Below are 13,726 nucleotides of genomic sequence, written 5' to 3'. Positions count from 1 at the left end.
TCTAACTAGCTTTCCTAGAGAACAGGACTAAGAGCAGAACTTACTCGAACTTTGCTGATGGGGTGATGGATTCCTTCATTGCTGCTCACCTCCTTTAAGGTGATGGGATAGAACTGGCCTTTGTTCAGGTACGTCATGGTGCTGTCTCCAGGCTTCTGTCGAAGTGATTTTGAAGCTTCTAGGGTATATTCAAAGTTGTTCCTAAAGGACAAAAGAAGTCACAGATCTCTAAATCCACTCTCGTCGAAGCTTGCTATACATCATATCATAAATATCATTTGCTATCTTTTTCATAAAATCTGAAATGAAAGTACTCAGCAGCTAGAAATTCTCAAGTCTCCCAGATGTAGAAGTACAAAATGCCTATTAAAAATTCTACGATGTGACGGATTTAGTGATCGGACATCCTGAGTTTCAGGGATCAGAATATTAAAGACACGAATAGGTGGAAAGGACTTTGGAAGGAACTTCTGGCAAGCCGTGCTGCCGATCTGGTATTCATCCAGCAGAGGTTTCGGCCAGGTGGACGGCGGTCCTCTGACTCAATTCATTTTGGACTGAATAGCACTTTTTTGTTGTTTCTACTTGTAATTTAAATGTCTTTAATAGGCACTTCACAATTCACAACATTACAACTATTACCTAACATTACCACTCACATATGCCCCTAAAGTTATTTAATAACCTTCCCAGGCCAGGGCTCAGCAGATTACACCTATTTTTGTAACTAAAGTTTTATTAGCACATGGCCACACCATTTGTTTACATATTATCTACAGCTGCTTTTGCACAACTGCAGACTTGGGTAGTTGCAAAAACATACAGAGGTTGTATGGCCCACAAAGCCTGAAATACGTACTCTGACTCTTTACAGAAAAAGTTAGCTGACCCCTATCCTAAACTCTGAAGGCATTCCTGTTTGTGACTCCTGCATCTTAAGGCAGATCTCTAAGGGAAGTCTCAATTCCCATGAAATCCTACACTTTTTAAAAACTGCACAATGTAACACATGTGAAAAACACATAAAACAAAATATGAGTTCCTAATTAACTTGGAAAATATTCATATTCCCAGAGTGAGATACAATTTTGTGATGTCAAAAGGAAATTGTCAGTTCAGAAAAAAGTTGACTTCAAAAAAGTTGACTTCATTTTATCATTAGTGAAGCTAATAAAAAAAAAAAGCTTTTATCCAATTGATGTTACTCCTAAATTCTCACCTAATTATGTATTTTTGGCAAGAGAAAGGACCTCAGACACTTAATTTAATCCTCTCATCTCTCCTGTTAGATTTCATTCTACTACCATCACACAAAGAAACCAAAAGAAAGAAAAAGTACCAACACCAAGAATTCAGGAAACTTGAAACATAGTTCAAAGAGTTCAAAATTAAAAGCACTGAAGCAGATGTCCTCTACCCAAGCTTGTGCCACAGTAAATGTAGTAAGATAAGGAAAAAGCCGGCAGAAGTCACCTTTGATTTATCAAGTTAACAAGAAAGGAGTAAGTTATAAAAGCTGCAAATTAAAAATCAAATTAAAAGACATCTATTACCCAGAAACACTGTCAAAAACATAGTCCTCTGAATTCATGCCAGGCATCCGCAGACTGAGATCCGAGGGGAAGAAAACCTGAAATATCAATGTGATAAGCCACAACTATTTAACTGGTTATGGTTACTGAAGACCAAGCTCTGGTACCGCATAAAAGTATGTGGCTTACAGCAACCCACTATCCTTTCCATATTTATTTTTAAATAAAAATTTTAAATCTACAAATATTTTAAAAATTTAAAAAGAGGGCCAGGCGCTGTGGCTCACGCCTGTAATCCCAGCACTCTGGGAGGCCGAGGGGGGTGGATCACGAGGTCAAGAGATCGACACCATCCTGGCCAACATGGTGAAACCCTGTCTCTACTAAAAATACAAAAATTAGCCAAGCATGGTAGCGCACGCCTGTAGTCCGAGGCAGGAGAATCACTTGAACCTGGGAAGTGGAGGTTGCTATGAGCCAAGATTGTGCCACTGTACTCCAGCCTGGGGGATGAAGCGAGACTCTGTCTCAAAAAAAAAAAAAATTTTAAAAGAGAAAATATCCACTTTTATATGCCACTCAAGTAAATTACAAGCAGCTGTGTAGGTACTCCCACCCAGTGCTTCTGACTCATAAGCCCCTTTTCCATCTTTCACACACATCCCAACTCTGTTCAAACACTAGGAGCTGCAACCAACATTTCACGGCTTTTAAGAGTCACCCTATCACTGTACCAAGTTAAGACACAGTATCGAGTTCACACCACAACTGAAGAGTTGTGGTGCATTTTCTCAGGAAAGGCTAACCTTCTGCCGCGAATTCCATACCGAGAGATGGATGCTCTTTGCCCCCACCAAGTCATTAAATACAATTTCTAACACATTTTGTCCCTAACTTTTAGCTGAGTGACGTATTCATCACCATAAAACCCTTAGAACTATTTGGAATTAATTTGTAAACTTCACACAGTGCATTTGTGATCTCCCTGACCATATTAGCAACCAAGAAACACCAAGCAAAGACATAATAACTCATTTCATATTAAGACCAGTTCCAGGGTGCTGGTTTGGCACTAGGACAAATGCTGAAAACAGACTATGAGAATCTACCTATGGTGAATAGAAGATTATGTATAGGGTTCTCTTTCTCTAACAAATCACTTAGCTGAAATGATAATTGTTAAATCAGCTGCTAGTAAGATTAGCCATGCACCCCTGATAATAACTTCTGGTTTTATAGGTTTAGTTTACAAATTATACCCATGGGCCTTTTCTCTTTAAAAAAAAAAAAAATCTTTTATTCCTAATCCATTCATTTCAGGCTGAGTTTCACACTTACATAACAAGGAAAAGGTGGAACCCAATACTTATACAAACACACAGGCGTCTTAGGAAGATGTTTTAGTTCCCTGTACCTCCTGAATGCCTTCCTTGAAGGTCTCTGAGAAGGTCGAGTCTGGAGTTCGCCTTTGAGCATTTGGGGCTTGAGCACCAGAGCTGAACTGGTCAGTATTGAGATTCCGGTCGAAAACCACCACCCGCTCAGTGGGTTCAGGATGATACACTGCTGGAGGGATTCCCACAGCAAAGCCATGTGGCTGGGTTTCTGTCTTGATGGAGTGGGTAGGCATGGTTGCTATGGAGACAGTGACTGTCGTATCTGGAGCTGTCAGATGGCCTCTCTTATCAATGCCCAGCTGGTTGCCATGGGGAAGGACAATATTAAATGGCACATTTTTCAGTACTTGCACTCTGTTTTCTCCAGCAGAAATGAGGGGCTGCTCCGTCACAATTGGTATGCTGCTTCTTTAAAAAAAGAAAACTGCTTTCAAACTCAATGCTGATGTAGTTCTTTGGCAATTTTTATTTTCTTAATGGCATTGGGCTGTTGAGTCCCATGCAATAACAATATACTTGACAGATAACAAATAAACAGAAAACATCAAAACTACCCACTACTAGATAAAGGGAAAAAGGCCTTCTGGTTATAGGTCAAATAAAATCCAAATATATTAAGTAAAATTTCATGTGAAATACTAAGGACTCAGAGCTCTCCTCTAATAAGCTTTGCTTTCCATAATCCTAAACAAATTAATATATTTTACTAGAAACCTGAAGCTATGTGACCTATCAATTGGGCTTACAGCATAGATTCCAAGGTCAAACTGCCTGGGTTCAAGTTTTGTGTCACCTGAGCAAGTTACTTCATCTCTTAGTAACTGAATCCTCATCTGTAAAATGGGGACAGTAATGGTATCCATTCTCCTAAGGCTGAGATGAGATGATGTACTAAAGCATGCATAATAATGCCTGACACATAGTCTTCAAGAACTATGAGCTATTATTACTTGGTCACCACTTTTCCTAACACCTATGCTATTTGGCTTTGTCTCTCTCACTCTATTTTTTTTTTTTTTTTTAAATAAAGTCTCACTCTTGTCACCCAGGCTGGTGTGCAATAGTGCAATCTCAGCTCACTGCAACCTCTGCCTCCTGGGTTCAACTGATTCTCCTGCCTCAGCCTCCCAAGTAGCCGGGATACCAGGTGCCTGCCACCATGCCCCACCTAGCACTTTGGGAGGCTGAGGTGGGTGGATCACTTGAGGTCAGGAGTTTGAGATTAGCCTGGCCAACATGGTAAAACCCAGTCTCTACTAAAAATACAAAAACTCGCCCCCAAAAATCATATAGGCTGAAGCTTTAAGAAACAGGGAAATTGGAAATTCTGTACATTTCAAGATCAATAAAACTGTTTGAATCCTGAACCATAAATTCACTCCCAAGAATTTATCCTAAAATGGAAAAAAAAATCTAGAAAGTTGTTCCTTAAGGCTTCATAATAGTGAAAACTAAATATAGTGGCAATGATAAGGATACTTAGAGTTTGTTTCAGAATGCTCCAGCAAAAATAAATAAAATAAAAACATGAATTAATCTCAAAGTTGAAGAAGAGGAAGAATAGATCAAACAAGAGGAACTGTGTTGATAACGGCTGAGGCTGGTCATGGATACATGTGGGCTTATACTGTTTCTCTATTTTCATTATGTTTGAAAATGCCCATAATGAAGAGTAAAAGATAAAAGCCACAAGTCCTCTTCCAAAGGATAATTATGAATATTAAAACACACAGAAAATGTTTATGAAACAAACTAAATAGAAGAAAGTATACTACCAAATCCTATCTGTGAACACAACTACAGCTACATAAAATTTGCATGCATACCCAAACAATGAATAAACCAATCATGAGCATAACGGGATACTGGGTGATGATCATTCTTCCTTTAAATATGTTTTATTCCTTGATTAATAATAAAACACAGGGCAATTTAAAAGGTGTCTTTTTAAAATTTGTCATGGCTATAAAGTTAAACCTTAATTAAATTTTCTGAAAGTTTTAATCTAAAATATTTCACAAATAATTTCAACAGAAATTTGAATATAATTTAACTTGCTTTATTCAATTTTACTCAGGCAGTTGTTCAAGAGTCACTGGTACTTAACTTTTTTTAATGGACCACTGCCACATCCCTCTAGTTTAGAAAACCTCAAAAACAAATAAGCAAATACTTCCCTTAAGTTATAACTAAAAATGGCCCTTTGGAGGAGGAGAAAGTTAGTAATTTCATTCTAGAAAAGGCTATTACTATGCCCAAAGAGAAGAAACTTTTTCAGAGCAACAGAGGCAAATCAGTGATGAAATCTGAATTGAGATATTGAATCCAACTTACCTCTCTTCTACTAGTGCTTGTTCATTTAAACAAACTCCCATTTTGCTGTTACAGAAATGTGGCGTTTCCCCCTGCACTATTTATGCTGTTATGCACCGAACGATACCTTTTGCTGTGATCTGGCTCAGGGTGCTCCACCTCTGGCTTTGCTGTTGATGACCTTCTCTCTCTTGGAACCTGATATTAACACACGTGAAAAGAATTTAGCTCTTATCCAATGAAGTTCAGTTCACCCAAAGATATAGCCTTTTATTTTTCAGTAAATTCAATCATTCCTTTATCTACTAGTTGCCTACCAAACACCAGGCTATGGGGACACACAAAGATTAAGACAGTATCTGCCCTCAATGAGCTTGAAATCTAGTCACTCATCTAGTTGACAATGTAAAAAGCAACTGTTATTGAGTTGCCAAATAAACTCAGGGCATGATAAATTTACTTTGCCCTAGAGTTTGGGTCTCACCTCCTAAAAGAAATACCTCTGATGGCCAAAGCTGGCAGCTCATGTCTGTAATCCCAGACACTTCAGGAGGCCAAAGTGGGAGGACTGTTCGAGACCAGCCTGGACAATACAGTGAACATCATTTCTACAAAAAAAAAAAAAAAAAAAATTTAAAATAGCCGGGCATGATAGCATGTGCCTGTAGTCTCAGCCACATAAGAGTGACAGCGGTGAGAAGATCGCTTCAGCCCGGGAGGCAGAGGTTACAATGAGCAGAGATTGCGTCACTGTACTCCAGCCTGGGTGACAGAGCAAGACTCTTCCTGGCTCAAAAAAAAAAAAAAAAAAAAGAAAAAAAGAAATACCTCTGCCCTGGTTTTACGCATTTATCTACACAATATTAGAAAGGAAGCTATTGAAAACACAACAGAGCTCCTTCAACTTTCTCAGGGCTCTTACTTACTACTCTCCTTTCTCATCAAATGCAAAAGCAGAAGGAACAGCCACGTTAACTGTTCATTTCTTCCAAGATCCAAACGAGGGATTCATACGATCAGTGTCTTTAGATGCACTGGGATCTGTATGTCCACCACCCAAAGGACAAGTCTAACTCAGTTTGTTTTATTCCTTTTTTGGTTCTTTTCTTGGCAAGGAAAATGAAAAGTATGCAAACATTAGTGAATGTCCTGTAGACATAAGTCAACTGAGACTTAACCCCACTGCACACTCCAAATTCGCTAAGATGCTTAAAAATTGTTTTCAATGTGAAAATTCTATTCCTACATTCTTGTTTCACCATTGAAGAAAAAACAGTGCTTCATGTATTAAAAACATGCTTTTCAAACCTTATCAAAATTATTATGGAATAATGACTGATGCTTACAACCAAAGACCTGAAACAAAACATTCAATTTAAAAAAGAAAATAGGCCAGGCATAGTGGCTGGTGCCTGTAATCCTAACACTCTGGGAGGCTAAGGAAGGAAGACTGCCTGAGGCCAGGAATTCGAGACCAGCCTGGAAAACACAGTGAGACTCATTCTCTACAAAAAAAATTTTACGATTAGCCAAGCATGAACTGCAGTCCTAGCTACTCAGGAGATCTGAGGCAGGAGAATCACTCAACTCCAGGAGGCTGAGGTTGTAGTGAGCTATAACTGCAACACTGAACTCAAGCCTGGGCAAGAGTAAGACTCTGCTTCTAAAAAAAAAAAAAGAAGAAAAAGAAGAAGAAGAAGAAAATACATTTACACCTATCACAAGAAGTCTGACAAGTACCACTAAAATTGTCACCCTTCACCAACAGACATGAGGATTTATAATCCTTGTGAGATCTAATACTTTTAGGATACTTTATTTTAAAAACACACACAGGAGAACTACATCTAGTGTTATTACACTGGTCTTTCTGGCATGAAACTTGTACCAACAAATTTCTCCTGTTCTCAACAGTTTCAGTTAAAAATATGTAAATTAATAATTAATATTTTAGGAGCTTAATTTATACTAAGTCAAAAAAATGAGCTATCAGAACAGATATACAATATTCCTTTCCACCTCAAAGGAACTCTTCGTGGCTGTGTTTCCCTGGTAAGGGTTTCTTCTGGCATTATTAGTTATTACACAAGTTTCTGTTCACATTCAAAGAAAAAAAAGCTTACCTCAATCCCTCAGCCCCAACTTAACATGGCCTCATACTAGGAAATAACCACTCTTTTTTTTTTTTTTTTGAGATAGGGTCTGTCTCTGTATCCCAGGCAGGAATGTGGTGGTATGTCATGATCTCAGCTCACTGCAGCCTCCACTTCCCAGACCTAAGTGATCCTCCCACCTCAGCCTCCTAAGTAGCTAGGACTACAAGCATGTGTGCCACTACAGCTGGCTAATTTCTGTTTTTTTGTGGTTTTTTTTTTTTTTTTTTTTGGTAGAGATGGGGACTCACCATGTTGCTCAGGCTAATCACTGTAATTTTAACAATAAAACTATCTCCTATGCCTCTTTCCCCTCTGTATTTCTTATATTAAGGAAAGAATACAGTGCCAGAATATAGCCAATGGCCACCAACTGGCAATTCTGGGTAAAGGTATTTAAGAATTAATTATCCTCTTTTTTTATGTTTTATGTAGGTTTCAAAGTTTTTAAAACAAAAAGATAGCAAAAATAAACTGTAAAAAATATGCACTATATCCATGAGAAGACACTGTCATTAAGAAGCTTCTGTTAATCCCGAACAGATCTTGTAGGTAGTGATGACAACACAATGATTACACAAGATGGTCACATACAGTGACAATGAGACAAAGGTCCCATGGCAAAGCTGTGCTTCAACTCAGTCTACTGTTTTAAGTAGTACCCTAAAGACTTAGCCACTCTCAAATGTGTGTTCCTGGTCAGACGGAAGAATGCCAAGGTGAATCCAGAGGCAGAGCAGACTGCACACTGTATTGGAAAGACTAGGGCATGGACCAGACAGAGCCCCAGCTGCACACATCCAGCTGTGACCTGAGAATAAGAAGTTGCACACAGGCTGGTAACATGTCTAGTATAATAGTGGCAGCTCATGTTACTAGGACAATGATGATGATGAGACAGATCAGTAGTGTCCTTTCCAGATAATGAAAACCACGTAAAATTCCATGCAGAGTATAGACTATATTCAATTAAGACTACTCCAAATCTTTAGAAAACAGGCAGCAAAACATATCCTGATCTCAGAACTAGACAGTCCTAGACTAGAGAAGATGCGTTCAAAGGCTCTGTAGTATCATTTAGGGAAAAGGAAATCATCCTGACTACACAGGAATAAAGATGAAAGGTAAGTGAGCCCTGCCCACTTTCCATGGCACTAAGAACTACCTTCAGTGAGATGTTCAAACCCAAGAAGGCACATCTAGCATCTTCTTTTATGGTAGCTTCACCTTCTGGATAGAGACACAGCAGCTGGCTGCTTTGTATGATTTAAAAACAACCCTTTGATTCTACAATCAGACATTTTCAGCTTTGAACCACAGTCAGAGTACTCATTAAACTATTTATAGTCACTACAGAAGCAACTTGCATGGCATTCTACCAGCAAACGACTGTTTTATATGCTGCTGAATCAAGTGCATTAGAGACTGCTGTTAAGGATTTTAAAAGCAGGCAAACCAACCTTGTAGTAGTCATAGAGCAGGCCCAGCGCAGCTGCGCTGTCTTCGTCTCCATTGATGCTCATCATCGCTTTGGTCGCTGCAGTGAGAGGGTTTTCCAGGAAGGATTTCCAGGCCTCATCCTCACTAGTGTAGGACCGCCGTTGGGGATAAAGTGCTTCATTCTGAAGAACTAACACTGGCCGTTTGCTTCAGAGAAATTAAAAGAAAAGAAAGCACATACTTTTCTACTGTAAGGCATCATAAGCTACCAATTTCTTGACATTCCTATAAAATAGCATATTGTTTCACCAATGACCCTAGGAGGTCATATTAAGACAAGACCAGTTTGAGATAAAAAAAAAAATACAAGACCAAAAGACGAACCACTGAAGTGCAGACCAATGGGTGCCACAAAAAGACATAAAGTGTCTAGGCACCCAGAGAACTGGCAGTTCACCTACACATGGAACCCAGGATATACTGTTTGGCAAAAAAGTGAAACAAAACCACCCTCGAGAAAATGCCAGGCTATTCAAATACTTTCCATAAACAAACACAAGGACACAGTAAGGAAAAGAGAATATGTGTTCTCTTCCAACACACTGTCAGGACTGTCCGCTCTTGAGAAGAGCATGTGCCATTTCGTCACACTGCTACATGTTATTCCCCTCTTTCTAAGGTGGGTGACATGTCTTAAATATTCCTACCTGAACACAGCAGGGAGGGAAGAAGCAGCAGAAAGAAAAAGGGATACTTCACATAATCCTTGGGGGTATATGAGAAAGTTAGAATATTCTACTGATTACCAGCAGATTGAGCATGGAATGTGGCCAAAGGGGACTGTAAATCAATAAAGAGGCATAATTTTCTGGCATGGGAGTTGACTGTTTATCCTAGAGATAAACACTTAAGAATCTACAACAATAAATGAAGCCACTGAACAAAAAGAGTTTTTTTAAAAAATGTGGGAAAATCTAGCTTTTAAAAAAATCTTTACTAGTTTTCCACACCGCACAAGAACTGTCTCATTTTAACACTGTAGTTTGGTGGGAAAAATTAAAAAATTTAAAAATCAACGGTGATCTTAGTGAAACCTTATGGAATATTTAATTTAAAAGATTAAAGCAAACATTACTGATTCCAAAACTTGAAATGTAAACAGTCTCAACAACTGTTCACTTGGTACTAAAATAAGTCAATAAAGAGAAAAAAAATGGAACAATCACTCTAGCAAAACAAAGCAGTTTATTTTCAAGGAGAAAAATAAATCTTAAATGTTTGGAACTCCTCTGAATTATCACTATTCTAACAAGCAAATTGAAGGATTGGCTTTCATTGCAACACACAAATGAAATATGTAAATGGCCTAAAGGTGACCTACCTATTTTAAAAGTGAATGTAGAAAGACGGATTATCTTTTCAACTAATCAACAAAGGTTAGGGCTTGGGAGTCACCCAGGGCCTTTAAAAACAGATACAGACAGAAAAAGAACAACTTCCAAAAAGCGGGGGGGAAGAAAATCCAACTGTGTATCCTCAGTCAAAATGAAGTGTTACTTGAAAGCCAATGTTTTTACTCATGTCTAAGCATAAATCTTAATTTGGTAAGGTAGTCCTGAGGTGGTATACTATTTTAACACAAAACAAACATAAAAGGCTGTTCAAAGTGAGCAGATCGTTTGTCTAAAAATGGAGAAGACTGCTTACACAAATCTCAACTTTTAAGAAAATAAATATACAAAGTGGCATTCCCTGAGCCATCAGGACCAGAGTAGGACAACTACTGAATGCGTGGTACCATGGACTGATTTACCAGTGTATTGCTAAACTATAATTAATAGCGTAATAGCTACTTCCAGAAGACTATGACAGCGCTTGGCTTGTTCAATTTCCCTAACGCTGGTTTTCAGCTTCCCTTCTTCTCCCACCCACATCCCAAATGTGTACAAGCAATAGAAAATAGAGAAATAGCTTTGTTTGGAATCACCCTCAAGGTTTTTAATATTTCCAAAGCCTGCCTAAGGCCAAAATGTTACCTTTGGGAATTTTGCCTTACCTAAACCATACGTCAAGAAATAAACACAAAACCAGTTGCCTTTCTTAGTCTACTGCCTCATGACAGGAAGTAGGCTTCAGTCGCTGAAGGCTCATCATCACTTCCAGGTGAGCCTTAAACCCTTCGTCCAGGATCTCCCAGACTTCTGAAATATGTTTTAGGCAATAATTTAACTGCATATTCTACAACACAAGCGTAATCCATTTAAGATACTCCATACAAAATATCGACCTCATCCAGAAAAAGAACACATGGACAAAAACCGATCTTTCACAAAACTAAGAAACTGGGAGGGGTACCTATTTGCCTTAAATTTACTGAGCTTAATGAAATATACTGACTGGCCTGGTGCGATTTCCCTTTAATTTTTAAAATTTTAGAACAATTTTACATTTTCACAAAAGCTGCAAAGAAAATACAGACATGTCCCTCGCCCAGTTAATCGCCCATGTCTTACATTACCACCTTACATTTGTCGAAATACGCTTTTAAATCACAAACTCTTGTACGGTTTTATTAGCTTGTACGGTACTGTCGTTTAACACCCGCATTTCAAAGTTTCGTCCTACTGATTCTCCCGAGCACTAAAAACACGGTAATCTGTAATTATCATCAATGATGCAAGTGGCAAAATGACTCCTACAGCCGTTTTCCCACTCGCACCGCCAGCCGGTGAAAAGAAAACGCCCGGACATCGGGGCACTTCAACCTTCCCCTACATTTCTGTTCTGGGAGTTACAGCAGGTCGCCGAGGCACGAGCCTGCGACCACAGATTACCTGGAGAAGTCCACCTGTCCCGCCCCGGCGCGCGCCCCACCGGGCTCCCGAGGCCGATCGCGCAGGAGCCGGGAGGCCCGGGGGCGTTGGCGGCGCCCCGACCTCGCGTCGCGCTCGGCCACGCCGGGGAACCGGACCCCGACGTGCGCGCCCGAGGGGGGCCCACCTGGCCGAGAAGGAGGGAAGGGAGACTGCCCCTCAGGTGTCGAGTTTCCCCGAAGCAGGGGTCTCCTCCCGAGGCTCCGACCGAACAAAGAGCCGGGCAGGGCCGCGGGGCAGAGGCCGCGGCGGCGTGAAGTGGACAGTGGACAGCGGACAGCAGCCCCCGGCCTGCGCCCCGTGCCAGCCCGCCCGCCCGCCGCCCGCCGCCCGCCGCCCGCCGCCCGCGCGGCCTCCGGGTCGGCGTCGGGCTCGCTCGCGGCAGGTGCGGCCCCTCAGCGCGGCCCCCCCGCGGCGGCCGGACTCCCGCGCCTCACTCACTTGTCGTACTCCTGTGTCATCGCGCCCGCTCGCCGCTGCCGGGCCGCAGAACTGGACTTTCGGGTTGGGACAGTACACCCGATCCGGGGGGAGGAGGCGGCGGTGGCTGCGGGTCCGGAGCGGCGGCCCCGACGGGTTGGGTTCGCTTTTCTCGCTCTGAGCCGGCTCAGCGCGGGCTGCGCGCACAGGGCGCCGGACTCGGCCGTTCATTGGCTGGCGCTGCGCCGGCTGGGGGCGGGGACTCGGGGCCGGGAGGCCGATTGCGCCTCCTGATTGGCCAGCGAGAGAAGCGCTGGGGCAAGGCTGACGGGGTCGAGCGGCGCGGGCTGGGGGCGGGGGCCGCGCGCTCCGCGAGGTTGCGCCCACGACCGCGCGCCCAACTCGCGGCCGTCCGCGCCGGTCCTTACTGAAGAGGGAGCACCGCGGTTGCGGCGCGCACCCGCCAACCTCCGGGCTCACAGAGAGCGCCCCCGCTGCCGCCACGCCGCCGCTGTCCGAGGCCATCCCCTCAGCTACCCGCCCGGCAGTGGAGCCGCCTCCTTCTTCGCTCACTTAGGCCTCCGCGTCCCACGCCCGCATCGCCCGCCGTTCCGGCCCCAGCCCCCCGCGCTGCCACTGCGCTCGCTCGGCCGGGGCGCCTCCGCCAGTCGCACCGGGTCGCACGTCTCACCTCTCGGTTCTCGAAGGCGGTCACGCCCGAGTTCCGTGGCTTCCCCGAGAGCCGTCTCCGGAACGTCCCTTCTCCTGGCCGACAGCGGCCGCGCGCTTTTGGGATTTCCTGCCCTCGCGGCCCCCGCGGGCCCCTCAGTGGCAGTCCCGGGGGCTCCGCGACGGCCTCCGTCCGCGCCAGGGCCCCGCAGTCTCTCGGGCGTCGCTTCCCCGCGCGGCCGCCCCACGCTGGCCGTGCAGCCGCGCGCCCCTCCACCGCGACGGCCCCCTGTCCTTCCCGAGCTGCTGTCTTCCAGGGTCTGGTCACTGTGTCCCCACAAGCCCAGCGACGGACGTGACCCTACGCCGGGCGCGGCCCCAGACGCCGGGGACAGGGGAGGCGATAGAACAGACACAGCGCCTCGCCTTCCTCGAGCATCCTGGGTGGGGTAGCGGGCAATAAAAAAATAAGTAAATGGTGTGGCTCGTTGGAAGGTAAAACAGGAAGGCCCTGGGGAGGCGGGGAGGAGCCGGGCTTTCAGGCTCGAAGGAGGTGAGGGGCCCCGAAGGTGGGACTGTGCCTGCGGCAGGGACCTTGGTGTGTTCAGCCAACCGTGAGGGGACCGGGGTGGCTGGAGGGGCACCGGGCGCCGGGAGCTGCGGGCAGAGGCCGTGGGCGCATGCGCGCAGATTGGGTCGGGCCTTGCCAGTGTCCCTAAGGACTGTGGCTTTTCCTCTGCGCGACGTGGGGACGCATTGGGGAGGCTTAGAGCAGGGCAGTGACAGGATCCCACATTTTAAAATAGTTCCCTGCTGCTGCGTGGTGGGGACCAGGTAGGAGCCATCGCCAGGAGCAGGCCGAGGGCAGTGGAGTAATGGAGTGGGAAGTGGCCGGATTCTGGACATGCTCCGAAGGTGGGACCAACAGG

The 13,726-nt window shown here is 43.9% G+C and overlaps 1 protein-coding gene across 1 annotated transcript in view; it reads right to left on the bottom strand.

The window, feature by feature from the left end:
* GRHL1 (grainyhead like transcription factor 1) overlaps positions 1-12,310 on the bottom strand; it is a 54,322-nt gene extending 42,012 nt beyond the window's left edge. Inside the window, exons 1-6 of the mRNA XM_039462368.2 lie at positions 12,150-12,310; positions 8,856-9,042; positions 5,370-5,440; positions 2,947-3,337; positions 1,554-1,630; positions 45-201 (exon numbers count right to left, since the gene is read on the bottom strand). Coding sequence (XP_039318302.2) covers positions 45-201; positions 1,554-1,630; positions 2,947-3,337; positions 5,370-5,440; positions 8,856-9,042; positions 12,150-12,169 — 903 coding nt within the window. The 5' untranslated portion in view covers positions 12,170-12,310. The remainder of the gene's footprint in view (positions 1-44; positions 202-1,553; positions 1,631-2,946; positions 3,338-5,369; positions 5,441-8,855; positions 9,043-12,149) is intronic.
* Positions 12,311-13,726: the final 1,416 nt, after the last annotated feature.

This window comes from Saimiri boliviensis, chromosome 1 (genome assembly GCF_048565385.1).
Source record: "Saimiri boliviensis isolate mSaiBol1 chromosome 1, mSaiBol1.pri, whole genome shotgun sequence".
Classification (NCBI taxonomy): Eukaryota; Metazoa; Chordata; class Mammalia; order Primates; family Cebidae; genus Saimiri; species Saimiri boliviensis.
Note: the sequence above shows the minus strand (reverse complement) of the source record. Positions and strands in the feature narration are given on the sequence as shown.